A 13,473-nucleotide genomic window follows, 5' to 3' on the forward strand; every position below is an offset into this window, starting at 1 on the left:
TCGAGCTTTTTGGCGGGGACTGTTGGCATTATTGTGGATACCTGAAGTGAGCCTTTTTGTTTTCTTTTTATATTTAGTTTGGGTTCGGCTTTTATTTCCAATTGTTTTTCCGTATTGTATTACCTTATATAAACGTGCTTAAGTTTTGCAAACATTCAACGCTCTTGTGCATGTATATACATATATACATATAGGTAATTGGTTTGAAGTTGGTGGATCCTTTGTAGTTCTTCTAGTAGATGTAAATAACAAATTAAGGGTATTTTATCTTTCTTGCATTACTCACTGCCTCACTCCCTTGTTATCTTCTTATTAAATTTGAGAGAGACCATGACTATTGGGTAAGGATAAATAGTATTTTTCGCTTTTAAATTATAGTGAAATAACATATTTTTTTTTTGTCTCTCAATTGTATCAATATACCATTATCTATTTTCATCCATCAATTGTTTGCATAGTGGTTCTTTTGTTCCCAAAGATATAAGCTACTTTGCAAACAATTGAAGAATAAAAAGGGGTGACAGTACAAATAATTGACTGATGAAAAATGTTATTTTTCAATAATCTAGGGATAAGATGATGATTAATATTGATTCTATAAATCTTGCGTATTTTTTATCACACTTTAGACGACATTAAGTTGTTCTTGATTAAGTCACCGTTGTCACACTTAATATAGTTTGTACTTTCATTTAATCACCTAACAAAATGATCCAAAATAGTTAAATAGAAACTAGCTCTATAAGCTAGCTGGGAAATCAACTTTTTGGATGGGGCAAAATTAGTTTAAAATATAAGCTTTTTGTGCAAATAAAAAATAAGATTAAAGTATGAATGATTCAGATGAATCAATTGAACATGATTATGATTGAAAAATTAAAAACTTGTCGCGAAAGCATCTATCGCTTCTTTTTTTTTAGATTTTACTCCGTATATTATAGAGGGAGTTTAAGCAGCTTACTCTTTTCTAGATTCTATTCTGTATGTTATAGAGGGAGTTTAAGCAACTTACTCTTTTCTAGATTCTACTCCGCATGTTATAGAGGGGGGCTTTAATTTCGCAAAAGTACGTGAAAAACTCTTCTTTTTTCTTTTTTTCTACTTAAAATCTCTTCTCTCCTCTCTTTAAGAAATAGGCAAGGCTATTTATATAGTCTGGTTTCGATCTAAATGTGCTAGTCTTTAAACACCCAAAACTACTCAATATTGAATTTATTCATTAATAAGCTATTAATGTATTAATTCAATATTGATAACTTCTTATCGATTTCTTTTAAAGTTCTCTGCATTATCTCATACTATTAACGTGTAACTTTCTAGGACTCATTATTAAATAACTCTTAAGTTATGAGTGTCACCTAGTAATATGCCATGACTACTTAGTTGACAAATGAAATATATATATATATATATATATATATATATATATATGAACATTTTTGTTACAAATATCATGCTAAATTATCCTTCTACACAACACTTGTTTCGAACCAGGTAAAGGTCATGGTCAAACTTGATCAAACTCATTCAATATTCTTAACTTGAAGTCTAACTTCATTATACTTTAGCCAGAGATTCTCATTTTAAGATTATTAAATAGACTAGAATAACCTTGTTACCTCAAGGCAATTGATTCTCTATTGAATGCATGCATGTTTTTGTACAATACTGGACTAGGACATCAAGTACACTTATTGCCCCATAAGGGAACAAATGGTGCATACTAGCAAACACTAGTCCACTATATGTACATGACAATCATGTCATCTCAAGTCAAATGACTATTGCATACTTGTAACATACAATATATTGATGACACATATGTAAATACCATACAGTACGTTGTAGTCAGTCATTGTTCAGTGACTTGTTCTCTAACAATCATCCCCATGTCCACTCTCTGTATCTCATATGGAATGACATGAGACTCACCATAAGAAGGACAATACACTAGTCTTATTGGAATTCTAATTTCCAATTAGAATTCTTATGATTAGGAACATTTTAACAATACTTCATTTATAAATTCTTCTTTACTCATTTTCTTAACTCTTAAAAATGAAGAATTAAGAATATTGTACGAAATAATATCAAATATTAATTAAGCTAAAATAAAAGAAATAAATACATTTATTTATTATTTCAAAAAAATTCATTTATTTATTATATGTTATTTAATTATAATACAAATATACAATGCCCAAAACAATCAATGTTGACTCATAAGGCATACATCTCTAAGTTAATGTTAAATGAGTTTAATTTTATATAACTCGCTCTTGATATACTCTTTTAAAGTTTTAATATTTCAAAATGAATTATAAGTTGTCTTAAATTGTCATCTTTAAGGGCATCTTCAATGTTACTTTTCATTTTTTATCATTAATTTTGTGCGGCCCAAATGAGTACGTGCCACAAATTATATTGTGGATTAGGCTCCACCATGCACATTGTAGGTCATGGTCCAAATTAAATGTTAGAGAATATGTAAACAACGTCGACTGGCTACACAAATTGATGTATATGTATATGCTCAGACAATAATGATAAAAGAAGGAAACGAAGAAGCTCTCAACTCTGTGTTCTGTTCTAATGAAGCAGGGGTATTTATATTACAAAGCATAACCAACTCCTTCAATTCAAACATCAAATCAAGTGCTATTTTACGAAAAAATTCTGTTGAATAATCCCACATGAGACATTATCAACTCCTTTTGCTTGTCCAACATGAGATATTATCACGTTAAGAGTGAATTCATGATTTATAAAAGTGATTTTAAAACGAAAATAATACTTTTTAGTAAAAAAAAAAATATTACTCCATATAATATATCACGTTAAGAGTTGTGAGATGTTATCACAATTAGTAAATGTACAACTCCTTTTGGTTGTTTGCAAAGAGTGGAGATGTGGACCACATCTCCCCTCTTTGCGGACAAGCAGAAGGAGTGCTCCACTGCTCTGTAGCTACGAAAAATTAAGAACAAAGAATTGCCTTTTTTAAAATTTTTTTTTTTATGAATGGTATTCTAATAATCCCTTACTCATTCAAAAGAAAGCTAAAAGGAAAAAGTCTAAGCAATACTCAAAAGCACGTAGTGACATTGAGTAATTTTCCTTCCAAGAGTGATAAGATCTTGAATTCTTGGTTAGATGAATTTTGAACTATAGTGCACACATCAATTTTCACAAATTCTCATCATGTTTATCTCAATGTAGACTTTTCAAATCCGTCAAGTCTATCTTAACATAGACTTTAACTCTGTCAAGTCTATCTCACACATAGACCACCCATTCTAAGCTACAGAGTGAATTGTGACTATTTTACAAGTCAGACGTAAGTCTTTCCATGATTTCGTTTGACCACCTTAGTTGTATTCATCATGAATTTTCTTACCGCATAGACTTTAAACCCATCTCACTTGATACTTCAAGGATGACTTTCCGATTTAATCCCATATTTCTAACCCATCTTTCACGTAGTGAAATTGAGGGGATTAATCTAAGCCACATTTTTGTTGAGAGATTTTAGCAACTTACATCCACATTAATTTTCTCAACATATGCCAATTTAAATAAAGAATGTACTTAACATATTTTTAGTGTGTACTAACAGGGAGGTTGACTCCCTGCCCAAGCAAATTTAGGTCTGAGTAACTTAAGCAGGAAACTTAATTGGGCCACATGAGCAGGGTCCAAATTGAATTACAAATAATTTGAGGGGTCCCAATGATATATTAGTGTCTCTTATTATGAACGATGAATCAGAAAGGCGGAAGAACAGAAGCAGGGTTGAGGAGGGAGGCATGGCCACTCAGCTGAAAAACCCTAAAAAGCATCCAAAGCTAAACCCCAACTGGGCTCAACTCTGTGAAGTATGCTACTCGCTCTCTCTATATTTCTTTTCCTATCTATTTTTTATTCATTTTTTTCTGTATGCAACATCTGCTCCTTACCGGATATTTTGCTAAGCAGAAACTCAAAATCAATGGCTCAAAGAAACCGCTCATAAAGACTTCTCCAGCATCGGAACCAGAAACCCAGAGCACCATATTGGGTAAATTTTGAGTTTCTTAGAATTTTTCTTTGTTTCTGTCCTGCACATTTTATGATTCTTTGATTAAAATTTTGATCTTTATGTTACTGATTTATTGGAAATTGGAAATGAGAATGCAGGGAAGCGAAAAGAGAGGCCCTATGAACAAACCAATGACTCTCGGCCCAACCCTTTGATTCCTACCTCATCTGATTGCAGGTGATTGGTTATGTTCTTAGTTTCTGAGAAAGGATGTTGCTCTTGTTGAGATATTTTCATTATATACTGAGAAACCTGAAGATGATACTTTAGGCCAGTTATGGCTTCTGGTTGCTAAATTTGAGCTGATTATATAGTGACGAGTTGTGTTATTGTACACACCCCTGAATGTTCTTCTTGAGCTTTTGTCATCAAAGTTTTGTATGTCTTATTTGTTGCATATTCTTTTTCATTATACTTATGTTACCTTTCTCCTAAATTTAAATTTGCTTTAGTGCCATTTCGAAACCTACCTACATGTTTACATTCTTTTTCATCCCTAATTTTGCAGTTTTGGTTGTTGCTTATTGGGCGATTGGTTGGTACTGCCACATTTGTTTTCTATGTTCAACTCTAATTGAATGGGGAAGATGCATTCAGAGCTAATATATGAAAAAAATTATATAGCATTTTTTTTTAAAAAAAAAAATCCAATGTAAAGTGAATTTTAAAAATTGGTTGAGTATTAAATTTATATTCGACTCTTTTTTTTCTTCAATTTTAGTTCTCCAACCGTCTTTCATGCTATACAATTTGATATAGAGGGAGCCGGTGTGCAAATGTCATGCACATAGTGGTTTACTGTTTCCTGTTATCTCATTTAAGTACATTTTCTCCATTAGCTTTTAAAATTAGCATGTTGGTATGCATGAATAAAAAGGGATTATCAAAATTGCTTCCCCTATTCTATTTTGCTGATGTGCAAAACTATTTTTAGTTCGAAGGTTGTTTCCCTTGCTCTTTCACTCATTGACTATATTACAGTGTTACAGATGTGATAGCCATGGATTGTGAAATGGTAGGTGTCAGCTCTGTTGGGAACAAGAGTGCACTTGGGCGAGTCACATTGGTATTCATCTGTTTCTCCTTTTGCTTCTAGTCAAGCGTCAATTGATTCTGTTTTTCATGGAATGGTTTTAAGTTTTAACAACATAAGTTGGCTTCACGAAATCATAATGGATAGGCAGCATAAAATCTAGAGGATTTATTCAGTTTGCAATCTCCTAATTGTACTCCAAAATGTAATTAAGCCATATTTTCTATATCACTCCCCATATATTGGTTTTATTGGGATAATCAGATAGGACTAATATTATATTTCTCATTTAGTTAACGTTTGGAATATTCCATTCCTATCTTGTTTTCTTTGTTTATAAAGTTTCTGATTGCAATTAGTATCATGTCAGGTAAACAAATGGGGAAATGTTATATATGATGAATATGTGCGCCCAATGGAACGCGTTGTTGACTTCCGCACCAAAATTAGTGGAATCCGACCTCATCACTTGAAGAAAGGTTTAGTCATTTCAGCACATCTTGACATTTTAAGCAGGAAACCTCATAAAATTTCAAACAAACTGAAGAAAACCAATGATAGTTTTGTGCTCATAATCCAATAACTTAATATCCTATTATCATTCACTTTGGGCTTCACCATAGCCATCTTACAAAAATTGTTTCGTTTTTCTTTTCCTATTAGATACTCAATGCTAGACAGTTTGACATATTTTCTTTCGGTCTGCTCTTGTGCCATGCTGCCTTTGATTCTTGAAATTAGTTAGGATGCTTGACGCCTTGACTGAATAATTTTATTTACGTACTCCAGATATGTATGCATGCTTGTGTTTATATAGTACCTTAAGAATTTTATGTTAATAATTTGATTTTAATGTTTTCTGCAGCAAAGAATTTCAATGCTGTTCAGAAGGAAGTTGCAGAGTTGATTAAAGAAAAGATTCTTGTTGGCCATGCTCTGCACAACGATCTAAAAGTTAGTCTATAAATTTTACACACTTTGCTTCATCAGTAACTGTTGTGCAATCTTGAATGTTTTTTCATTCATGTAGGCATTGCTATTAAGTCACCCGAAGAAGGATATTCGTGACACTTCTGAGTTTCACCCTTTCCTAAAGTAATTTTACTCCACTGACTTGTTTGAGTTGTTTCTACTTTAATATTCGTTTATTTTTAACTAGCATGCAATTGTTGGCTGAAATTGAGATTATGATGCAGAGAAGGGCGTAGCCGTGCCCTTAGGCATCTTGCAGCTGAAATTCTAGGAGCAGATATTCAAAACGGGGAGCACTGCCCGGTTTGTCTTTCACTTTAGAGAATGCTTTCTTTGATGTTAATATGGAGCACCATTGATTTTGTCCCTTCACTCTCAAATGATTACCTGTGCAAGCTTTCCTAATTTGAATCTCACTGTTGCTTTGACTACCTTATGTTCTTCATGTATTTGTAACACGTAATGGGAATTGCTAAATTTTTACATAGATCAAAATTTCCCAAAAAATCCGAGCCTGCATAACACCCTTTTTCTCAGGTAGAAGATGCCCGTGCTGCAATGATGCTATACGTGAAACACAGAAAAGTATGGGAAAAACACATCAAGGATTTCATGAAGCTGAAGAAGAAACAGGAAAAAAGGAAACATAAAAAGAAGCCGAGAGGTGATGAAGGTCAAGCAGCACATGAATGAATGATGCTGGGGAAGCCTCTTACTAACGTTGTTGTATGTTGGAAGTTACCATTTTCACCCTGGAAAGAAATTCTTTCTGCTAAGCAGCAGGGGAGTAAAGGAATCTGATTGAAAAGAGAAACCGGGGAGGCGGGGAGCAGGTAAGGCTGCTCCTACTTCTTTTGGTTTCCAATCTTTCGATCTCGTGGATCAAATTGGTTCATTTCACATGAAGATGTACCGTGTACAATGTAATGTTTACCTGTGTCACAGGTTAATTCATTGGAAAGAAGGAAAACACAACAATGCCATACATTTTAAGGTTATAACCAGAAATTCTTGTTATGCTGTACACTGCTGTATTATAAAGGAAGAGTGCTATTACATTTACACCCAGTAGTTTTCTCCTTGAATTGAAGCAGTTGGTGCTTTGATTTTCTTGTCTTTCCTCATGTAGTTATGCTACTGCTGTGATGCTTTCATTATAATGAACCACTGAACTGTGTAAATCTGTAATTTGGTACTGAATTAAATTGTTTAATATGGTAATAAAAATAAGTGTAAAACATTGAATTTACAATATTAATCATAAAGAAAGTGACAAGTGAACTTTCAAAGAATAAATTTTTGTCACATGTTCAAAATTATGGCTTGAATCAATTAGTGACTTTAGTGTGTTACCTTGTTAGTATAATCATTAATCACAATAGTGAAGATATTGGTCCATTGTGTGGTCCCAAGAAAGATTAGCAGCCGAATCGATCTCCTCATATAAGTATAGGTTCAACTTGAACTAGTATAAGGAGAGAGATTGGGGAGTGAGAATATGTGGAAGAGGAGAGGGGAGAGAGATTGGAGGAGTTGAAGAATTCAATTTTTGCAGGAAAAGAAAAAGGAATTAAAACATCAGTTTGGTAGACAATTTTTAGGCTTGGAATGAGATTGCCTAAGGATGAGCAAACGGTCTGGGTCAGTAAATCGAAAAATTGATTAAATTTTTTATACCTTTATAACGGACTGAAATAGAACGAAGTAAAAATTATAACCGTCCGAATAACTGACCGTCGGTTTCAGTCGATTATATCGGTTACTGAAAAACAGGCGTATGTGTATTAGTTTGTATATATAAACCATAGATCAGAAGGCGTGTATATATATATATATATATATATATATAGAGAGAGAGAGAGAGAGAGAGGCGGATCAGCTGCTCCCACTTACCCCACCCCCATATACCCATTGTATATATATATATATATATATATATGTGTGTGTGTGTGTGTGTATGTGTGTGTGTGTGTGTGTGTGTATAGAGTAGTTTTAGATATAAATATATGAAAACAAATATAAATAAAGAATTGACTAGTTAGCTGAGTTGGTTGAGACGTGTTTTACTTATTCTTTTGTTGTTTTTTTTCATTCCTCGTAGGTTGAGCTTCTTCGAAGCTTTATATATATATATATATATAATTTTTTTAAAAATTAATAATGAGATGTGTAATTTATAATGTGTTTTCTATTTGAATTATTTTATCAATAATTTTTTAAAAAATTAATAATGAGATGTGTAATTTATAATGTGTTTTCTATTTGAATTATTTTATCAAATTAATTATGTTTTATATTTGTATAAAGTTTTGATGTGTTTTATTTTTCGTCTATATCCAACAAAATTTATGACTATATTTCTTTTTAAGTGTTTCATTTTTTTAACACTACCGATTCTATTACTATACAATATATGTTTATTACTACTTTCTCAATCTATTGAAGCACAAAGAATCAACATTGTCGAGGCTCTAACCCACAACCTCCATATAAAGGAGCAACTTGGTGCTACCTCTTTTAGGTTTCGCCATCACTAGCACATTTATATATATATATATATATATATATATCATATTAATTCATATTTGTAATAAGAGTTTAGGTGAGAACATTTCTCATTGTAAAAAGTAAGGATATATTAAATTCAAACTTACTTTTTCACCAGAACTTCTTATTTGAACCCCTTTCTGATTAATCTTAAGTTAATTAAAAAATTTTAAAAAGTAATATAAATGTCATTTAAAAGATCTCATTTAGAGTTTTTTTTTTGTAATATATTTCTTATGTGCATTAATTTTATTTGTACAAAAAGAAAAATAAAATAGTAAATTTTAGTTTAAAAAAATTATTTTTACACTCAAAATTTTAATATAAACATGTTTACTAGGACGCATATGAAAATAACTTATTATGGAGAAGTAAAAATTAAAATATTAAACATATAACAGAAATTGGTTTTTATAAAAAAAAACATTTTTTTTTTTTTGAAAGGAAAAGAAAAAAAAAACATATAGTAGAAATTTAATTTTACATAAGTAGATTCTGGAGCAAATTTAGAAAATCCGTGGCCGCTGTACTTGTGGGCGGAGACGAGGCCCGTATAAAATTACGTCGTTCTTCTCCCTCGATTCGCTCTTTCCATCTCTGCAAGATTTTCGTTTGAATTGAAAGAGAGGTACTTTTCTTTCCCTTAATTTTCTATTTCTTCGTAGCTTTCTCTACTAGTTTTGGAGTTCCTCGTTCAATTTTTTATCTTTTCCAATACGATCACGGAAATTGTTGCAGACTCGGTTTTTATTGACTTCCTGCTCAAAGGATTTGGATTTCATACGTTTTTTGTTTTCTAGGGTTTTAAACTTTCCAACTTTGTTGTTCGTATATTGCTTTAAATTTAATCTCTGGAGCTCTCTGTCTTTTAGGGTTTGAGATTTTGGGGACGAAGTCAGTCAATTATCCCTTTTTGGTATGGAGAGATCGAAAAAGTTTGCTGTTCTGTTCTTCTCTCTCTTTCCCCTTAAATTTTGATTTTCTGCCCGGAATTTTGATCATGTAACGATATTGTTTGATTGATTAGGATGTGCTAATCAATAGGAAAATGATCATTTAAGGAATTATATATATGTTGGGCTTTGTTCTTTCCATTTAAAGTACCTTTTGTTCCCATAAAACCTCTTTTCTGATCTGTTATCAAGAAATTAGCATGTGTTTTCTTGCTAATGTTTGATCAAGATGCTCAAAGTTTAGCTTTGTTTAGATAGATACTATCATATGGTTTTTTGGTAGTCCCATTTATTGGTGAGATTTTCCTGAATTATGTGATGTCAAGAACCTGCACCATTGGCTATTTATTTCAAGGTAATAATGTGGTTTGAAAGTGTGTTTAGGTGGTTAGTTAACATGTTGAATCATTTTTGCAGCGCCAGCAAGAATAACAGTTAAATTGGAGTATGGGTAAGAGGAAGTCAAAGGCTAAGCCTCCTCCCAAGAAGAGAATGGACAAGCTTGATACTGTTTTCAGCTGTCCATTCTGCAGTCACGGGACTAGTGTGGAGTGCCGCATGTAAGTATTTGTTTCGGGTTTAAGTTTCTTCCTGTGGCACTTTACAACCTTCATGTGGTGAGAAGCTAGCGTTTTATTTTGTATGTTTCAATCAGTGAATTGGCCATTACCCTCTTCTTGTTTCAATCAGTCATTGCTTTAAGATTGGTTCCAGCTTCTGTTGAGTAATGAGTATACTCACTCATGTTATGTGGTTTCAGTGATATGAAGAACTTGATTGGTGAAGCAGAATGCAATATTTGCAAAGAGAGCTATAGCACAACTGTGACAGGTGAACATTGTCTACTTCCCCGTCGTTCTAATACTTCTTTTGTCCCCTCTTTCATTAACTGATTGGTTGGTTTTTCTTCATGTTTCCGTAGCTTTGACAGAGCCTATAGACATGTAAGTACACAAAGCATTTGCTGTGCTTTCACTACCAATATACTTAACTTTGTATCAATAAGTAACTAAAATATATGCCTGCAGATATAGCGAATGGATTGACGAATGTGAGCGAGTTAACAACCCTGAAGATGATGGCTAGGGTGTTTGATCTATATAGAAGGATAGGTTGTCTACTGTTCCAATGAACCTGTTGATGGCCTGTTGTTGTAATGCTGCTTTCTTTACCGTAACATAGTATATGCATGTCTAAGAATCAGTGTCTTCTATGTTGTAACATAGTACATACATCTATGTTTATGCTTGCACTGCAAGATACCATTTGGTTGTTATATGAAATATAAAGATTTCTGTCTTGATAATTCATTCAAAATTCAAAATGTTATATACCAAGTATTATTTAGAACTTCAGTTTTTAGAAATATAAATCAAATAATTAAATTATAATATTATGGAGTGTTAAATTTTTATTAGGGGATTGACCTCTAATTATTTTGTTCAAGTGTAATTTTTATAATTCATTTATAAAGGGGAAAATGCTACTTTCATCAAATTCTTTGCACCAAATAACATTACAATTTTTATATTAATAACAAAACAATTAGATAAAGATCTGTCATTGAGACAATTTAGTTAAGATGATTTGAAGAACATAGGCATAGCATTGATCAAAATATAATGTAAGCATTAGTTACCAAACATGCTCTTAAATGCCATGATATAGTTTTTACCACACAACCTCTTCATTCATTCTTCATCATCCTCTGCCGCTTCAGGCAGCATTGTGAAATCCTCTACCACCCCGGACCCAGCAGTTTGTTTACCCATTTGGCGCAAGTCTTCAATTTCCATCAGCAAAAATGCATCACACACAATTCTCTGTGCCTGCAATACTTTTGGGCAACCTGAAAGACGGAAACTCTGTATTGAGCAGTTGTAAATAGATGGATAGAAAATTTTAGATGCACATACATGAGGATGAAGTACCTGCAACAGGACAACGACCACCCGATTTCTTTATGTGTTGCATAATAGCTTTCTTCTCATATATGTGTTTGCAGTCCATGCTGTACCAATTATGTAGCAGAGAGTTAGAGCACAGTATACCCCTTTCTTAGAACTACCTAAAAGTCTTCAGCATTCAGGAGATGGAAATGCAAATATAATGTATTGCTGTATAATGCGAATGATTGCAAGATCTAGATATAACTGTACCTTCTAACAGGATCAACCAACTCCGTGACAGACTTTCCAATTAAGGGACAAGTCACATTAAGGAGGTTATGCTCCAAACTGGTCATTATAATATCCTCTTGCTCTTCACCCGGCATTGGTTGTCCAGAATGATGAACACTCTATTTGAGGAAAAGAAAAGCAGAGAAAATGTGAGTGTAGTTCATGTGGCCACTAATCCATCTTGAACAATGGGGAAAAAATAGTTCAAATTAGCATTTTCATAAATCAAGTTGGAAGCAAAATGGGGATCATTTTAAAATTGAGCCAGCACTAAACTCTCTGATTAGCACTATATGAAGCTAGACACAACATTTAAGTGAACTATGATGAAATCATTAAACCCGATTTCAATAATAAACAAAAATAAGGACAAAAAAGTATCAACAGAAGTAAAGAGTGGATTTCAAAAATGTAAACCGATGTAGTTTGTTGATCTCATAAGTGGACATACCCAAACAGCTTCCCTAAATTGCCTTAAGAATGTTTGATTCTGAGCGGGAGAAGTCGCCTTAGATTTTGCAATCTCAGCATCAAACAATTTCCTAAAATCTGTTGGCTGAAATCAAATGACAAAAAATAAGAGCTCATGAATTGGAACACCCTTATGTTCTTGGGTAGCAATCTAGCATTAAGACTGAAAAATGAAAATGCTACTGCAAATGGAAAAAGAAACCTGTGGCCCAGGCTCATACACATTCCCTATACTTTGGATCGCACTAGAAAAATGCAAACATTCATCAGAAGTTTCCAACAACTGAATCAGACCATTTTCAAGCTCCTTCACCTGCCATTTTAACACCAACTTAGCTACAATCTTATTTAATGTTGTGTATAAGGAAGAGCAATAAGGTTTCTAAACAGCGCCCAGGTGGTATCATAATCATGTTTAGGTGATAATGCCATAATACAAACCATTATAACCAATGTCAACTTGGTGCATTATCTCTTAAACACTATTGACATTTGACATGAAGCACCTAGATTAGTGCTCTAAATAAAATTTTGCCTGAATTTAGGGACAAGGGTTTCATCAATCCAGAGTTTACAAGTAAGAGTACCATTTCGGATTTGTTATCCGTCTCCAAATCTACCGCGACTTCCTTCATCATATTCATAGCATTCCTCATATCCTGAACACGTACCGGGATAAATTTCAAGCAGAAAATTTAAAAACAGGAAACAAAAAGTAATATGATCGGTAAATTGAGTGAACGTTCATACTCTGAGAAGAGACTGATTGTCTGACTCGAGCATAGACGTAAGTGTTCTAAGTCTTCCGGGAGGGATGACGCTGCGATGACCTGACGTCGACGTCATTCGCGGCGGCTTCGGATTTCACGGCGAATCTATTCCGGTCGGGTACTGAGTTCGGGAGGGAAACGATTGTTGAGGCGGGGAGAATTGATAGATTTTAGTGCCTTATATAAAAAGAACAAATTAGATATTTGACCCTATAGTCTGGGATAATTCGAACAATGAACCTGATATTTTCAATGGTTTTACATAAGCCCTTTTCTTTTCTATAAAGAATTGCACTATAGATTTATCACATCTACTCATTCTAATATTCATTATTCCTTATCATTCACGCCACCTGAGATTAAAGTATCAAAAGACTTTAGACGAAACATTAGCTTAGGAAATTCGTTCTTCTTGTGAACCTCCACAATTGTTTGATGATTAAATTTAGGGGAAAATTTCACTTTTCGT

General features: G+C 33.1%; 3 protein-coding genes across 5 annotated transcripts; 2 read left to right on the top strand and 1 right to left on the bottom strand.

The window, feature by feature from the left end:
- Nucleotides 1-3,759: 3,759 nt before the first annotated feature.
- On the top strand, nucleotides 3,760-7,264 carry LOC116021914 (RNA exonuclease 4). Of its 2 annotated transcripts, XR_004099092.1 has the most exons (10): nucleotides 3,760-3,875; nucleotides 3,976-4,057; nucleotides 4,177-4,255; nucleotides 5,060-5,144; nucleotides 5,482-5,590; nucleotides 5,977-6,065; nucleotides 6,142-6,206; nucleotides 6,308-6,386; nucleotides 6,621-6,916; nucleotides 7,029-7,264. XR_004099092.1 is itself a non-coding variant. In XM_031262440.1 (9 exons), the coding sequence occupies exons 1-9, from the start codon at nucleotides 3,807-3,809 to the stop codon at nucleotides 6,774-6,776; spliced, it is 813 nt and encodes a 270-aa protein (XP_031118300.1). In that variant the 5' UTR covers nucleotides 3,760-3,806; the 3' UTR covers nucleotides 6,777-7,193. The 2 variants fall into 2 exon arrangements, 1 of the variants encoding a protein (XP_031118300.1); XM_031262440.1 differs by having other exon boundaries at nucleotides 6,621-7,193.
- Nucleotides 7,265-9,126: 1,862 nt separating this feature from the next.
- LOC116022045 (transcription elongation factor 1 homolog) lies at nucleotides 9,127-10,900 on the top strand. Its single transcript, XM_031262589.1, has 5 exons — nucleotides 9,127-9,258; nucleotides 10,001-10,143; nucleotides 10,344-10,414; nucleotides 10,506-10,527; nucleotides 10,612-10,900. The coding sequence occupies exons 2-5, from the start codon at nucleotides 10,031-10,033 to the stop codon at nucleotides 10,667-10,669; spliced, it is 264 nt and encodes an 87-aa protein (XP_031118449.1). The 5' UTR covers nucleotides 9,127-9,258; nucleotides 10,001-10,030; the 3' UTR covers nucleotides 10,670-10,900.
- A 170-nt stretch (nucleotides 10,901-11,070) lies between these two features.
- On the bottom strand, nucleotides 11,071-13,148 carry LOC116022903 (E3 SUMO-protein ligase MMS21). 2 transcript variants are annotated; one of them, XM_031263807.1, is made up of 7 exons: nucleotides 12,985-13,148; nucleotides 12,822-12,893; nucleotides 12,437-12,547; nucleotides 12,215-12,319; nucleotides 11,743-11,882; nucleotides 11,515-11,594; nucleotides 11,071-11,432 (listed from the first exon to the last, which is right to left on the bottom strand). In XM_031263807.1, the coding sequence occupies exons 1-7, from the start codon at nucleotides 13,078-13,080 to the stop codon at nucleotides 11,275-11,277; spliced, it is 762 nt and encodes a 253-aa protein (XP_031119667.1). In that variant the 5' UTR covers nucleotides 13,081-13,148; the 3' UTR covers nucleotides 11,071-11,274. The 2 variants fall into 2 exon arrangements, with proteins under 2 accessions (XP_031119667.1, XP_031119666.1); XM_031263806.1 differs by having other exon boundaries at nucleotides 12,810-12,893.
- Between the last annotated feature and the right edge of the window lie 325 nt (nucleotides 13,149-13,473).

Source organism: Ipomoea triloba, chromosome 6, assembly GCF_003576645.1.
Source record: "Ipomoea triloba cultivar NCNSP0323 chromosome 6, ASM357664v1".
NCBI classification, from domain to species: domain Eukaryota; kingdom Viridiplantae; phylum Streptophyta; class Magnoliopsida; order Solanales; family Convolvulaceae; genus Ipomoea; species Ipomoea triloba.